The sequence below is a fragment of the Hetaerina americana genome, unplaced genomic scaffold, assembly GCF_022747635.1.
Source record: "Hetaerina americana unplaced genomic scaffold, ioHetAmer1.1.p SCAF_6, whole genome shotgun sequence".
Taxonomy (NCBI): Eukaryota; Metazoa; Arthropoda; class Insecta; order Odonata; family Calopterygidae; genus Hetaerina; species Hetaerina americana.
The window spans coordinates 48,185,813-48,202,078 of record NW_027287205.1 but is presented as its reverse complement, the minus strand read 5'-3'; the positions used below and the strand labels follow the sequence as shown (position 1 = coordinate 48,202,078).

Sequence of the window (16,266 nt, the reverse complement as noted above, 5' to 3'; positions counted from 1 at the left end):
CTGCTCACGTTGCCCTCCTATCCAAAACTAACAATTATCTCTGCAGACATTCATATCTATGAATAATCCGTTGCTAATTAGTAGCTGTAATGCTTTACTGCCGTTTACTAAAATATTAATTCATGTAAATTTGGAATACCTTAAATTAATAAGGTCTGAGCAGTTGAAACAAGAAGTGCTAGTTCAGGAATACTAAGTGCTCATTTCCTTGCTATGCTATCATTGTGGGCAATTCTCACAACTTCATATTCAAATGAGTAAACTAAATTGATTACACCTAAATAGTTCTGAACAGAAAAACTAGCTGTATCAATAGTTAAGGACACCATTGACAAGGTTGCACTTGAAACCTTAGTACTTTTTGTCAATTCATATTTTAGATCTACTAGAGCACGAGCATGGCACCCAACTTATTCATCAGGAGTCAGAAGAAATCCAAGGGTCAAGAGTTTTAAAAGATGAACACCTGAGAACTCTTGCTCAGGTAAATCATTGATGTTTCCAGTCTCCTAATTTAGTGCTAACATATTCATTTGGCTTGCTTGAAGTAGCTTATTTCATAATTCTATCAAGTGTTGGAATTGAAATATAATTATTAATAATTGTTGTTTCAATAAACATGTAAAAAATTGTTTGTTAATTGAACTTATTTTTATAGCTTGTCAATTTTTGGTAAATTTTATCTTCAAATTATCTTTTCTTCACTAAATTACAGGAAACATCTCAACGTCGCCTTGCTACAGTTAGCTCTGTGACGCATTTGTCAAGGGTGGCATCAATAAATATAATACTCTCAGGAGACAAGAAGAAGCGAGGTAACACTCAAGGTGATTGGTGTTTGTGTACATGTTGCATGCTGCTTCCTTGGCTGCTGTGCACATCAATGTTGCCTACTCCAACTCACATGGAAAATTATAAAATCATGAATTCCTGCCAGAAAAACTGCAACTTTGAATTGCTGCATTGCGATTTGTAACAAGCCCTCAAATTTATTAATTCTCCAATTAGCACTTTATAACAGTGCAAAATTCGTGGAATTACACCAGCTATTTTCTGTGAACAAGTTGTCAAGTCTCATTATGTTTTGATGGAGAAAATGATTCAAGTTATTTCCAATTGATTCAAGTGAAACGAGATGATTGTTTTTTGGTACATGAAAGGAAGAATGATAAAATTCATGAGCCTTTTTGATTCTTAATTTTTTTAAAGTGAACAGAATAAGAGTGTAGTCATGCACATCATCCTCCATTGGGGCATGCAAGCCTTTTCACACATGGTGTAGCTTTATTATATGAATGTGGAGTAAAACGTCAATTTTATGCTTTGAAGGAATCAAGTAAGTGCACACTTGAGGAAAGTTGAAAATAAATGAGTGTAGACGAGACAAATGTACACTTACTGCAATTAGGGCAAGCCCTATTATATATGCATGCTTAAATGCAATTAAAAGGTAAATACATATATTCCAATTGATTATTAAGTAAGTATTATGTCATTGCCTTTAAAAAATCAGAAAACAAGTTTCTATAGTCAGTCATTTTCAAATGTTCTTTCTATAACCTTTGATGTTTTACAACATCACATTATTTTCAAGTCCAAATATGTGACAAAAGTGCATGGACGATTGATAGATAAATTAAAAGCATCCCATTGTCATCTTCTTAAGCCTTTTTATGTATCATCCATTGAAAGACTGAACTTTCTTCCTTGAGGGTTTCCAACTTCAAATGAGTTTTCCTTACTATTCAGTTTCCTAAGCTTAACCTTGCACTTTATGTATCTTTGAGTGCAAGTCAGAAATGTTTTACATTTTGAGGATGATAAAAATCTTATAAATATTTTGTCTTAGGTAAAGTCACAGAATAAGATAAATCAATCTGGGTGCATAGTTTAGCATATAACAAATAAAATATGTGTGTACGTTGAATGGTAATGCTTGATGCATAGCCTACGAAAAACAATGCAGAGAATTTAATTTTTTTGGATGCAGAATTTCAGTGGTTTCTTTCCTGTATTATTGTTCTTAAATGATCAATATTACTCTTCTGCTGCTTCTTCCTGGTGAGTCACGGCAACCACATTCCATTCTCCTTTTTTGATGTAGCTATGTTTATCTGCACCACACCAGTGCCATTTGGTCTAGTTTTGATTTGTTCCATAGCAATCCTTTTGTCATATTGCTGAAAGCTCTTCACTATCACCCCAGCACTGTTTCCTTATAATGGTTTGTGCTCCTACATTTTCATTTATAGATCCAGTTTGAATAATTCTGAAGTTCTTGCTCATAAATTCTGTTCTAAAATTCCCTTTCTTCACATACCTACTCCTAGGTTTTTAGTCATATGCTATCTATTTGAAGGAAATTGGGAAAATGAATGCTCACTTCAAGAAAAGAAAATTTTGTATGGATATTTAATACTAAATTTATTCTTACATCATGTGTTACCTTAGACCTGTATGTGGTGTGTTTATTTTACAGAAATTTATTTACTAATTACCCCTTGGAAAACATTGGTCCAAGTGTCAAGTGAAATGGCTGCATATACATTTTCAATTTATTCTCTAAGGCTTAATTGTTAAGTAAGCTTTCAATTTAAAATTATGTACATTAAGGTTCCCCCTAGGTAAAAGTCTGTGGTACTGAACTGTACTTCTTTGTCCTATCCAGCATCCTTTGAAACCAGAAAAGTTCATATAACTTGATGGTAGTGTGTTGGTGCACCATTTTTGTTGCATAAATATCAATCATTTCCTTTAAGTTCACATATGACGAGTCAGATGGGTTTTTTTTAGTATTTCTAGGTATGCCTGATCATTTACCATGCCTTCCAATGCTATAGTTGCGGGAGCAACACTTTTTAATGTCTGTGTTTGTGCATTTTTTTGCTGGACTCTGTATTTATTAGCTAAGCTAAGTTATTAGGAATTTACTGTTTCAATTTTAATTTTTTTAAGCTCACTGATCTGATTTTCTCTCTCCAAGTTTTTCTTACATAGAGGTCCAAAAATGGCGCTAGTTTTATCTTTTGGATTTTATATGAGATGATAATTCCATATCTGTTATTAAATCAATAGAAGTGGAAAAGAAGAGGGTGAACTCCTCTCCTTGGAATAGTTATGCATGGGTTATCCATTGTATTCCAAATTTCAGTACTACAGCCATTTGATGCCTGAGAAAAAGAGACTTTGCCCCGCTTTCATATCTTCGGCAGTTGTCAGTTTTGACCTTTCAAAAGTTTGCAGAATCCTCATTGGATTCCTTTTTATTTGTTGGGCCTGTATCAAGAATCGTAAGCCCTTTTAAGTGGTGTCAGTTACCGTTAATGGCTCTTTATTCATCTGGCAAATACACGTACTTCAAAGCTAACCCATGTATTTAGAGGTTTACGCATTATCTATGACCTGGAGGATACACTTTATTTTACTGGAATAACTTTGCTGCTGCTTTTCAAACATTAAATTAATCAAAGAATTTTGTATTTTATGTTCACTGTTCATGTTTTGGGAAATTAATTTTATTCTTGCTTCCATGCAATGCAGAATGTTGCCTCTGGCTTCTGTAAATGCTTAGCCATCAATGTGTTTGCTTGGAAATATGAAAGGGCTATTGCTTTTCACTACAATTTGCCCTTATAATGTTAAATGCACTTAAAATATCATAATGCCATTTTTCTGTCCTTGAATAGTGTTTTTTGATATGGTCTACGTTTAGAAATTCTAGTGAATATAGTGTTAATAAACTTCTTTTTGCAATACTATTCTTCTATAAGCCTTCAGAATCTCTCGTTGATAGACTACTGCTTTATCCATTATTGGTAAACGTTTAATAGAGGTATTCATAATTCACTAAGATACAAAACACAAAGCAGTGGAAATTTCCTGAATATTAAAATTTTATTGTCCACAGAGGTGTAAATATTATTGTCATTGCATGTAGAAAGACAACACATTTCATTTTAATGTTTGAACTTCTTTATCCTCAAAAGTTATCACATAAATATAATGGTTAACTTAACGATTATAAAAGTATTTTCAATTCCAGAAAACCCTTAATTAGGAGTGGAATGGCATTTTCCTGATTAACATTAGAAAAAATTAAATGAAAAGTCGTATTGGTAATTCTTATAGAAGATAGCAGTTCAAGCCAGCCAAGTGTGCTAAATAATACATTAATACAATTCTTTCAAATTCACTGGCTATGTTGTTTGTGAAATCACTAATAATAATTTTTTTACATAACTTTAGATTCCCATTTGTGTGTTCTTTATAACGTCATTGTGAAGGGAACCCATTTTAATAGTTTCTGGATTTTTTTTATTTTTGTACAAGAATTGCCAAATTATTTAAATAAGAAAAATGGCAATTTGTTACCTGTCATTTTTAGCACCAAGGATTCTCAGTTATAAGCACTTAATCCACACACTGCATGCTAACATAATTTTAATCTATTCCTCTTATGACTGACGTGCTAGTTTTTAATTGTCTGGTTCTTTATCAAACTTTTAAAGTGCACGTTTGTAAATTTTATATTCCTGCACTACCTAAGTTATTTCATTAAATACACTTCATGTATTAGCTCTGTTGTTAGAATTATTCATCAAGTTTAAGAATTTTAATATGAAAATGAGTTAAACAAAGTGATCAATCAAAGTTTAACTGTCTACCTATGGTTTTGTTTTTCCGTCATACTAATATACTCGTATGGCTTATATGTGACCATATAAATTAATTTTTAAAAATAATTTTTTTTAAATGATGCACCTGTCAATGTTGCATATTTGTTGTGATAAGTTTCTTTGTCACAGTGTTGATGTTGAGATATTGACTTTCAAAAATAGACTGAAAAAGTAAGAAGGGGAAAACAAAGACCTGAGGTTAGATGAGATTGGATTTAAAGTAAAAATTTGTGTGCCACATTTAAAGGGTACAAATATGGAAACATATGTTTTAAACCCAAGTCCTGTTGTTACAAATAATTAAAATTGATCACAAATGAATTATTATTTTATTCCAGGCATGGCACCAAATGACAATATAAGCAGTGTAGATTATATGCCAGATTATGGGTTATTTGAAGCTAGTCGTATTGCCTGCCCAGTATTACCCCAGTATCATCCAAAGCAGCTAATGGAATTGTTAAATTCTGGGAGAATACGTTGGGTGAAAGCTATCCTTGCACACCTTGTCAGGTGAGTGTGGCTGATTCTGTTTTCGTTTTTAGGTTTTCCAAAAAGTTAATATTGCATCATTTTGGTAAATCTCATTTAATGTTTACCATGTCTTAATGAATATGAAATAAGTGGTTTATAATCATATCTTTAAACTACCATTAACATAGCCTTATTATTATAGAGAAGAATGCTCCAGATATTTTAGTGAAGTGTTTCCTTGCATCCAATGTCATGTTCCAACTTTTGGTACACTCTTCTTCTGGCAGAATCTTTTTTTTCTTTGGGCTATCCTAATATTCATATGACATGAGTCAGCTTCCACGGAGTGACTACCTCTTACCCTTAACTCACCAAATGCATATATTACAAGGTGTGATTAAAAAAAAGACAGGACTAATTTTATTCCTTGTTTATTTCGACGGATACAGCTTAATCAAACTTGTCACCCTCAAAGAACATGCCTTGGCTGATGACACACCTATGCCAACGTTTCTTCCAGCTCTCAAACCCTGCCTTGTAAGCTGCCTTAGGGACCCTGTTCAGGTCCGCCGTACAATTAGTTTTAAAATCCAGAATAGAGTCGAATACGTGCCCTATCAAGGTTGATTTTAACTTTGGAAACAAAAAAAGTCTGATGGAGCCACGTCTGGAGAGTAGGATGGCTGCGGGATAACGGAAGTTCCGGTTCTGGCGAAAAATTCGGTCACGATCAGTGCCATGTGTGCTAGCGTGTTATCGTGGTGGAAACGCCATGTATTGCTTCTCCACATGTCCGGCCTATTTCGGCTCACTTTGACCCTCAGCCTCTTCATAACCTTTAAGTAGAAATCTTTGTTGATGGTTTGACCTTGAGGGTTGTATTCGTAATGAATCAGCCCGTGCCGAAGGAACTTGCCAGCATGACCTTCACATTGGACCACGACATGCAAGCTTTCTTTGGTCGTGGAGAATGAGAACCTTTCCACTGAGAAGACTGGGCCTTTGTCTCAACATCATAACTGTAAACCCAGGTCTCATCACTGGTTACGATGGTTTTAAGAAACTCTGGATCGGCATTGGCTCGATCCAGGAATTCCTGACAAATGTCCACACATTTAGTCCCTGTTCATCAGTCAGCACCCGCAGGACAAATTTTGATGCAAAATCCCATCATGCCCAAAATGTCGGTCAAAATTGTCTGACAGGGTCCAAAACTTATGTTCACTTCCTCGGCTATCTCCTTAACAATTAAATGGCGATTTGCCCACACCAAGTCGTTCACCAATTTGACATGGTTGGGGTCTGTCAAAGTAGAAGGCTGCCCCGTTAGTGAATCTTCATCTGTCAAGGTTCTGTCTGACTTAAAACGACTGTACCACTCAAAACACTGCCTTTGACTCGTAGCTTCATTAGCAAAGGCTTGCTGAATCATTGCAGATGTCTCCGTAGCACTTTTGCCATTTTGAAACAAAATTTCACGCACATACACTGTTCCTCTAGCTCCTTTATTCCTGCTGTTGCACGCGGCGACGAACAGGTTAAGACATGTTCTGCTGCTGCTGCGTAACAACTCAATGTAAACAAACGCAGCACCTCTCGTTTTAGTTGCCTGATGTGTCACTAGATGGCACACTGTATCTCATTTTGATCTGTTGAACAGTTTGTGCAGAATAAAATCAGCCCGATCTTTTTTTGATCACACTTTGTGATATTTGTTGTACTTAGATGTGAGGCAGATGGTTAAAAGAACTGCCCAAATAATGTATTTCAAGTGAACTCACCATTTATTTTGATTCCCATTCAGTGAGCTCATTAACCACCTTATAAAGTGGCAGCTTATAGCCTAACACCTATCTCTATTTCCTAGTATCCATTAGTTCAGTTCCTCCCCTAGCGTAGCATCCTAGCCTATTTCTTACACACAGAGTAATATCTGCCTCTTTGTAACGTCTGAAATATGGTATAGTGTGCTTTTGAAACCTCCATGTGCCTATCTAATGTATAATTGTTTTCATAGGGCTTGGAAATAATTTCATGAATTGCATTGTATTATTTCACAGTAACTTTTTAACGATAGCATATATGCATTCATATTTAAAATTTTTTTCCTATTTCCAATTATAGGTGCATATCTGGAACTTGTACAATACGACAAGGATCAGTATTTCAAAATAATACTGATGAAGAAAACCTTGTGAGGCAAAGGGGCTGGTCACGTTCTCGTACATTGTCTGTTAGTTATGCTGGTGCAGGTAAATGAATTTTCTAAAGCAGCCACATACTCTTAATTAAAACCATATTTTAAATGCTGAATAGAAAATGCAAATGATTCATTCAATATAAATTGAAGTTGTGGTAACAATTAGAGAACAGATCTTAGAGCATTCATTATGGTAATTCAGCAACTTTAGGAAACTGTTGGGCTTGCAATTATTGTTTGATCACCTTGCTACCCTAATGGAATAGCAATAGTATAAGCCATTGACTGATGAGTTTAACAAAGAAAGAAAATGCTGAGCTAACTTGAAGAATCTCTCAGTATACTCAGTACTAGTATTTGTGTGCTTCATTTAATAAAACTTGGCATAGAATTTTCTTCTGTAATTATCTATCTATAGAGAAAAGTAATAAATGTATACTTTCATAAACTATCCATAAGTAAGAATAATTAGATAACCAGATTTATCAACCTAAAGGTTGCAAATTTTTGTATTCAACTTATATTTTTAAGTGATTATATTCTTACTTCACTGTGAGTAGTAGATAAACTATTGAAGACAATTAAACCAATAAGTGTTTGAACTCTATTTGTATCATTTAAGGCACATCCAGTCCAATGGAACAACGGGGCTCGACCACTGCCATCCCTGAAGAATTGACTTTGGATTATGCTGAAATAACATCAATTCCTCCCTTACCCCTGTGGACACTCTTGGCTGCAGATAAGGAGCGTTGGGGTGGAGTAACTGGGCCAGGAGGTGTGACAGCTGGAGGTGGAGGAAATGATTTGCCTAAAGGAGAGTATGAAGACTTGTTTGATGGAGGTGTGATGTCCGCAGGAGAAGAACCTTTGGATATGACATTAGATGAGGAGGAGGAAGGGGAAAGCACTGTAGGATCCCCAAGGAGTCGTCGTGAGCGCAGACCATCCGCAATTTCAGAGCGGCAGGTTGGACTCTCTCACTTCGGACCTCGTCAGGTAAGATATATATATAGATATATGACAGAAGTCATTGACTAATTAATGAAAGAGGTGGCAGGGAGTATTTCAGGGAAAAACTAATTTTCATTGAAATTTGGAATTAAGTGGTAAATGATGGTGAAAAGGATGTCAGAAAATGTGATGTGCCATTGCATAATATAATTCGTGAATCCAAAATTGAGGCCATGAATAGCTTTTTAATGAATTAACCGAACTTCTTGCATCATCAATTCATTTTGAGCATCTTAGGGAACAAATTTAGCGTTGAAATAATTTTGAAATGCATGAATATTTTTTGCACAGCTGAGGTCATTTGAAAAAATTATTCTTTACATTACTCCATTAGTTTTTCTTGAGGAGAGCGCAATGTGATTTTAAAAATAATGTTCCGATAAAGTAGATTGTATTAGAGTGATGACTGGCTTCGTAGAATTTTTCTGTGCTGGCCATTTTTAACTATATACTGTATGAATAGGAATTTTATATCTGTGTTGGTTTACTTTTTTGAAGGGAGTTTAAATAGCATAATTGCTCTTAAATCGATCTCCAAATGTTGGTTATAACTTAAAAATTAAATTTTAAAAAGTGAAATGGTGCTTGCTACATTTACTATGTAAAGCCATTTTGATTGCAGGCCATAATGTTGTGTTATTTGTGGCCTCTGAAACCATGTATTTATTTATGAAAAAATTCACATTTAAGAATAAGAAGTCTGTGATAAAATTAGATAGCTTTCATTAAGTAGTTGTAGTTTAAGGGAAGGCGAACGACCGCTGAGGTCATTTGCACCTTTAGGAATGGCTAGGGAAGGATGGAGGGTGGAGAGAAACCCAGTGTAGGCATTGGCCTGCTCTCAACCAAAGGTGCCAAGGGGTCTGCAGCTTAACATTCCATCCGACGGATGGCATACTCACTCAATGTGCACTTCACAAAGCACCTCAAGTAGGGATTGGGATACCACTGATAAATATCAGCTGTCTCTGAGATTCACACCTGGGCCCTCTGGGTGGGAAGCCTGTACTTGAGCCACCACACCATCTGGATCCCCCCGATTTCATTAAGTGTTCACTAAAAATTTACTCTTTATGTATTCATAAATTTCTATTCTTTGAGGATGTTTTACTCTTTCATTGCCATCATCACTGTTATGCATGTATGTATTAGGATCTAAGTGACCACTAATATTTTTTAATGAATAACTGCTTTATAAGTCTGAGGAAATAGTAGTATAATTTAGGGAAAAGGGAAGTGTAAAAGAGGGAAAAGTTTTGGAAAAATATATTTATTTTAGATATTGCTGCAATGCCTCAAAATTTATCAAAGTACATCCCTTGAACATTAACGCACTTTTGCCAGTGGTTTTTCTGCAACTCGAAGGCTTCCTGGTGGGTGGAATTCGGAAGGTCCTTAAGGGAACAGATGCAAGCTTCTTTGACGGCACTTAGCGTCCCATAGTGGTGTCCTTTGTGGGAGGATTTCAATTTTGAGAATAGGAAATAGTCTGTTGGTGCCAAGTTCAGGACTGGAGGGGTTTTGAGAATCGTTGCGATTGGAGTAGATCTTCTCAAGCAGACACTCTACTCTGCTCTTGGTTATCTGTCAAGACCTTCTGGACGAGTTTAGAGCAGATCTTTCGCGTCGCCATATTTTCAGTGATAATTGTGTGCATTGTCATGTTATCATTGCCAATACAATTTTCAATCATATGCACCCTTAATTGGCTGTCTGAATTTAGCACTTCATGCACATGTCAAGAAAAAATTGTTACCAATACTTTTTATAACAACGTTGTGTGTAGGATTTCCAACTTCTACTTGATTGAATGTTTGTATTTTCTTTCATTAGAAATAAAAGTCATGAATGGAACCTGTGAAATCAGTTCATTATCCATGGCTATGGGATTTAATTTTAATTCTAGGTTCAGAAAGACCTATGATGTTCTTATTGCATTGATTAGTATGGAGACAAGTCTAGATGTAAAAGTAATTATTTAAATTCTAAGTTAATTTATCTTGAAATAAACCATATCATTACTTTCTTCCTTAATTTCATCTAATAGGGACGAATGTTATCCAGGCTTTTGACCCACACCCATCTACCTGGTCTATCAAGTTTGGATCAGATGCATTTGTTGGCCTTAGCTGATACTGTGTCTACTTGCAACACCGATTTTGCAGAACGCTTTGCTAATGATGCTGCCAAGACTGCTATTGCCAAAGAAAATCTCACTGGCGTTCCTGATGGGCAGGATACATCAACAGGTTTGTGTAAATGAGTCTTTGATATCATCTAATTGTTCACAGTAATGAAATTATTACTCAAATATCAGATTATGTGTTTTTTTTGTGTTGTACTTTTTGCATTAGCTTAAATGCAATATGATTGCAAAATTCATTTGAAAATCATTCTAGTTTTTGCTTTCCAAGTAATGTTAAATTTTGATTTAAGAATATATGAACAGTAAAACTTCTCCTTACACTATTGTGGATATCTTGATATAAGTATGAATAATGTACGGTGCGTAAACGTGGTCATTGAAGCAGGAGGATAGATGTAAATTGGAGGCTTTTGAAATGTGGGTGTGGAGAAGAATGGAGAAGGTGAAATGGACTGAGAAGAAAACAAATGAGGAAGTACTTGGTATGGTAGGCGAAGAGAGGGGTTTGTTGGGAGAAATCCTATGGAGACAGGAAAAGTGGATGAAGGGGGTATTGACCGGAAGTGGGATGTTGAAGACTGTAATTGAGGGGAGAATGTTGGGCAAACGAGGAAAGGGAAGGAACAGGTTATGGACATTAGACGGGATGAAGGGAGGGAAAGTACTCGGAGATGAAGTGGGACCTGATATAGAGTAGGATGATGGATTTTGTGTTTTTTAGGAGTCACAAAATATTTATCTAGTAGCTGTATCCATCCAAAAAACCTACCTTAACCGGTAGATTACCTAATAATAACTAACAATCAGAAATTTTAATTTTAGGAAATGTGTTAGTTGCTAGATTTTGAAAATCAAAAATCAAATGTACGTAACCTGCGAAAATTCAAAATTCGCGTTACTTTTTGAACAGACCTCGTATTCTCATCTTCTTCCATCATTACTATTAGTAAATGAAAAAGAAACACTTTGTTTCAATCCACCACTTTATTACAGGTACGACTAGTTTCGACGCTACGGCGTCATCCTCAGGTACAAAGTTTAAAGTCACAATCATTGTATATATACCCTCTTCTGGAAAGGGTGGGGGAGTTGTGGGAAGAGGGGGCGGGGAGGGGAGTACGGGGGTAGGTACGAAAGAATGTGGGAGAGGGTAGGAAACACCAGGAAAAGCATTAGTGAGTGGGGGGGATTGGAAGGTGGGTTAAGAGAGGGGAAAAATTTCATTGGTCGGTATAATTTGAGTCAATGGCTAATGGGGATAAAGGTACGGGTTAGGAGTCAATGGGAGTTAGGGGGAAGGGGTTAGAGGTTCTGTTTTTCTGTTATTGCTAGGGAGGCTTCCAGGAGAGGTGATACGTTTTCAAACAGAATGTCATTGAGTAAAGGATGTTTCTTCATTGTTCTCCGGATCTCCAACTCTTCCTTCTTGTCCATCCTCCTCCCTTTTTCTTCACGATGTAGAATTTTGGGGATGAAATCACTGGTGTGATTTTCCTCCCACAGGTGTTTGGCAAAGTGGGATTGGGCTAGGTTACACTTCTTGTAGCACCTCTTGTGTTCCTCCGCTCTTGTCCGCACCGCTCGACCACTCTGTCCGATGTACCTCGCACTGCAATCCCCGCAAACCATTTCATATATCCCACTATTTTCCAGTGGCTCAACTTTATCTTTAGTTTTATTCATGAACATTTTTAGATTTTGTTTGTTATAGAAAGCAATTCTGAATTTGTCTTTCGGGAACAATTTACTAATTTTTTCGGACGGGACACCATAATAGGGCAATTTTACCCACTTAAGTTTTCCCTTAATAGTTATCCCTGAATTGTAAAGTAGCCGTTGGGCTCTTATGGAGCGTTTCTTGCCGAGCATTTTGTCCACCATTTTTTCACTGTAGCCATTTGTAGTTGCTATAGATTTGATTGTCACCAATTCCTCGTTAAATTTTCCTATCGAGAGGGGAATATTAAGTAGTCTATTCAGTAGGAAGTGAAATGTGGATAACTTTTGGGATATATGATGGCGGGAGTCAGCAGGAATTACATGGTCTGTAGTGGTGGTTTTGCGATATAATTGAAACTCGAATCCTTTTTCCCTTTTAGTAACTGTAACGTCAAGAAAACTTAGTTTTCCTTCATTTTCTTTTTCACACGTAAACTTGATATTATTACACTGAGAATTTAAAACCGACAAAAAACTGTGCAGTTGTCTTACAGTGCCAGTCCATATTGCAAAGATGTCATCCACGTAGCGGACCCAGAAGTAAATGTTTTTTGTGTTAACTGAACTATTCATAAACAATTTATGTTCGAACTCGTCCATGAAAAGGTCGGCTAGGAGCGGTGACAAAGGTGACCCCATGGCTAAACCTTCTGTTTGTCTAAAATAATCACCATTAAATTTAAAATAGTTTTGCTCCACACACACTTTGGCAAGGGTCACTAGGTCACTGACGACGTTTGTGTCCGTCACTGTATTTGATAAAACTTTCTTTGCCACATTGACTGCTTCCATCGCCGGGATGTTGGTAAAGAGGTTCACCACATCAAAAGACACTAAAAAATATTTCGTGGTGGGGGGTTTTATTTTGGAAAGTTGCTCACGAAAAGCCACAGTATTCTTCACTCCATATCTTGGCTGGAAATTAGTCAACTCTCTAAATCTAGAATTCAGCACCGCCGCGAGTTTTCTGGAAGGGGAATTCACACTGGAGATGACCGGTCGGATAGGAATGTTTACTTTATGCAATTTTGGGAGGCCGAAAAAGATGGGAGCTCTTGGATTCATAGTAGTTGCTTTGTAAATTTCGCTGGACTTCAGAAAAGTTGGAGTGGAGGAAAGCGATTTTTTCACAATTTCCTGGAATTTTTTAGTGGGGTCCGATGAAAGCTTTACTATTTTGTTATTCTTAATGAAGTCGTAACATTTATCCGTGTAGTCCTCTCTCTTCATCACTACCATTGCGTTCCCCTTGTCCGCCTTTTCAATGATTAAATTGTTCTCTCTCAATCGCTTCTGAATAGAACTAATAACTTTGCGCTCCCCCGACTCGGTTCTCGTTGGGACTTTCAGTAAGCTAGGGAGTTTTTGAGCGATTATAGTTTTCAAACCAATATCCTGTTTCTCCAAGGACACTTCACAGTCTAGTGCCAGATTCTCGACCTCCTTTGCTCCGACTGGAGTACTGGGTACAAACTTGAGTCCTTTTTCCAGTAGGGCTATTTCTTTCGTGTCGAACACTACGTCCGAAAGGTTGATCACTCTGTCGTGGAAGGTTATGGGAGCGTTCCCCCTTTGAGGTTCCTGATGGGAAACCAATTTTGTCTCTTGCAAGCGCTTACAAAATTGGTTTCCCATTTCTTTTGATGAGTTTCATATTTTTAATTTAGTGGTCCACGTTAGGATAGGATTCAACAGTGTTGCCACGCAAGTATGATAATTGTCCCAATTAAAATGTTCATGGTTTAATTTTTCTGCTTACCTTTCTTTTCATTTGAATCCATCATCTGACCATAATTCTTAGGATGATTCCATATTACAAAATTAGTTTAATGATTCACAGGTATTTTACTATACAAGATGTGTGGATTTAAACCAGTAATGTGTTTTGAAAAGAATTTTTGAATTTCTGGTTTTTGAACTTCTTTCTTCTTTGAACTTCTTTTTTCACAAGGAATGATAAATACCAGCCATAAAAAAATATGTTTTGCATATCCTAGTTGAGTTCAAATATATATTTGTTCCTATTTGCTTACTCAAGAAATAATAATTAATTATTTCAATTCAAGTTCTAAGTGTTAGAATATGCTTTATAGCAATAAACATGAGTGATTGTAATTATTCTATGTATAAACATGTCTTTTCTCATACTCCAGGTGAACTATTCTCAGGATATTCTCTGATTGAGTGTAGAAGCAAGTATTGTAACTAACGTACAAGGATTTGTTTAACCAAATGATGATCTAACTTGTTGAAGTATCATCTGTTACTTCATGTCATATCATTTCAAAGTTAATTGTACTGAGTGAATTATAACCAAATTTGTGCTAATGGTTGTTTTTATTCAAAAACAGATTCCTTGGACGACTGTGGCCTTCGTTTCTTGCTTGCCATGAAGCATTACAACTTCCTCCTAAGGTGTTTGCCACTAGCACAAAGAGCACAGTTTCAGCGCCAAGGTGTTGGCACAGGAAATATAGTCTGGGCTTTCCATTCTGAAAGTGAAGAAGAACTTCTGAACCTCATCCCATCTTATGCTAAGGGGTCGCCACGTTGGAGCACCCTTAGGGAGTTAGGTGTGGGATGGTGGTTGAGATCAAATACGTTGCTTCGAACATGTGTTGAAAAGGTGATTGATTGATACTCTCTTATCTTAAAAGCAAGTCATCCTCTTATGTTGAATGAAATTAGCCAAAACAAATTAAATAAATACTGTTTCACATATTTGAAACATTTTCCATTTTCTTCTTACTAAATGTGTCTATGTTATGAATTGACTGCAGTCATTGAATCAAAACTTGATGATTTCTAAGAACAATTATAATACTTTTTTACTCAAAATGAATTTAATCAAATATCAGGCACATTTGAAAGTCCTCAAACAGATAAAACACTAATCCTCCAAACATTATTTCCAGACTGAAAAACTTCATATGGCCTCTGTATATTGCATGCACTAAGTTGCTTGTTGCAAGGCAAAAATGTTTACAAATGGAGCGTCACACCTGCAACGCATTAAATTTTATGAATAGTGTTACTCTGATTATCTAAAGAGTAAAGGGTCCTTCATGAAAACGGTTATGATTTTCCAAGTGGAAATTAAATTTATTTTCTAATTACAGATTGCCAAAGCAGCATTCCAAGCTCGACAAGATCCTTTAGATGCAGCTCTGTTTTATCTTGCTATGAAGAAAAAGAGTCTTGTCTGGGGTCTATTCCGTTCCAGGCGTGACGAGCGTATGACTGCATTCTTTGCAAATAATTTTGCTGAGGATAGGTGGAGAAAGGCTGCACTCAAAAATGCTTTTGCACTGTTAGGGAAGCAGAGATTTGAGCATGCTGCAGCATTTTTTCTCCTTGCTGGGGCTCTTAAGGATGCAATAGATGTAAGTGAGCCCATCATATTTGTCTTTTATTGATGTCTTTGCTGATATTTGATAGAATGTTGACCGATGACAACAAGAAATAATATGATGTGATTTTTTTCAAAAGATGTCATTTCAACCAAATTAAAAATGTTCAGATTTTTATTATGTGGGAAAATTGTATCAGGTAGATGTTGATTGATTCCAAAATATTAGGTAGTTACATTTTTTTTATTTCCCTTGAAATTCCCATTCAAAACATAAAAATTACATTCACTTCAAATTTTATGAGCATAATTTTGTATAATTCAAAGCTATGATGTAATTTGGGGCAATTACAGTTTTTTTAAATTACATATGAACCCGGTAATTAGTTAATTTCTGTTGTTAGTTAATGCTCTTAATTGCATTTGTTTTTTTATTTAGGTATGTTTAAATAAATTAGATGACTTCCAATTGGCAATGGTGATATCTCGTCTTTATGAGGGAGAATTGGACTCAGCTCCTCCTAGTTTACAAAGGCTACTGTATGAGGTCAGTATTTTACAGTATTTTCTCTCTGTTTACTATTAATGATGAAAAATTAAGTTTGAACATCATTCAGTACTAATAGATTTGGTTTTGCATGACTCTTGACTTTATATTTCACTACTAATGGCTACCTATTTTCACATC

General features: G+C 35.9%; 1 protein-coding gene across 4 annotated transcripts in view; it reads left to right on the top strand.

Moving 5' to 3' along the window:
* Rbcn-3A (rabconnectin-3 alpha) overlaps nucleotides 1-16,266 on the top strand; it is a 106,042-nt gene that overhangs the window by 30,865 nt on the left and 58,911 nt on the right. For 3 of the 4 annotated variants that reach the window (XM_071593579.1, XM_071593578.1, XM_071593576.1), the window contains exons 24-32: nucleotides 381-484; nucleotides 716-827; nucleotides 5,015-5,189; nucleotides 7,275-7,402; nucleotides 7,973-8,349; nucleotides 10,412-10,613; nucleotides 14,581-14,855; nucleotides 15,349-15,612; nucleotides 16,018-16,125. In XM_071593579.1, the coding sequence (XP_071449680.1) occupies nucleotides 381-484; nucleotides 716-827; nucleotides 5,015-5,189; nucleotides 7,275-7,402; nucleotides 7,973-8,349; nucleotides 10,412-10,613; nucleotides 14,581-14,855; nucleotides 15,349-15,612; nucleotides 16,018-16,125 (1,745 nt within the window). The remainder of the gene's footprint in view (nucleotides 1-380; nucleotides 485-715; nucleotides 828-5,014; nucleotides 5,190-7,274; nucleotides 7,403-7,972; nucleotides 8,350-10,411; nucleotides 10,614-14,580; nucleotides 14,856-15,348; nucleotides 15,613-16,017; nucleotides 16,126-16,266) is intronic. The other variant, XM_071593577.1, reaches the window with a different exon arrangement.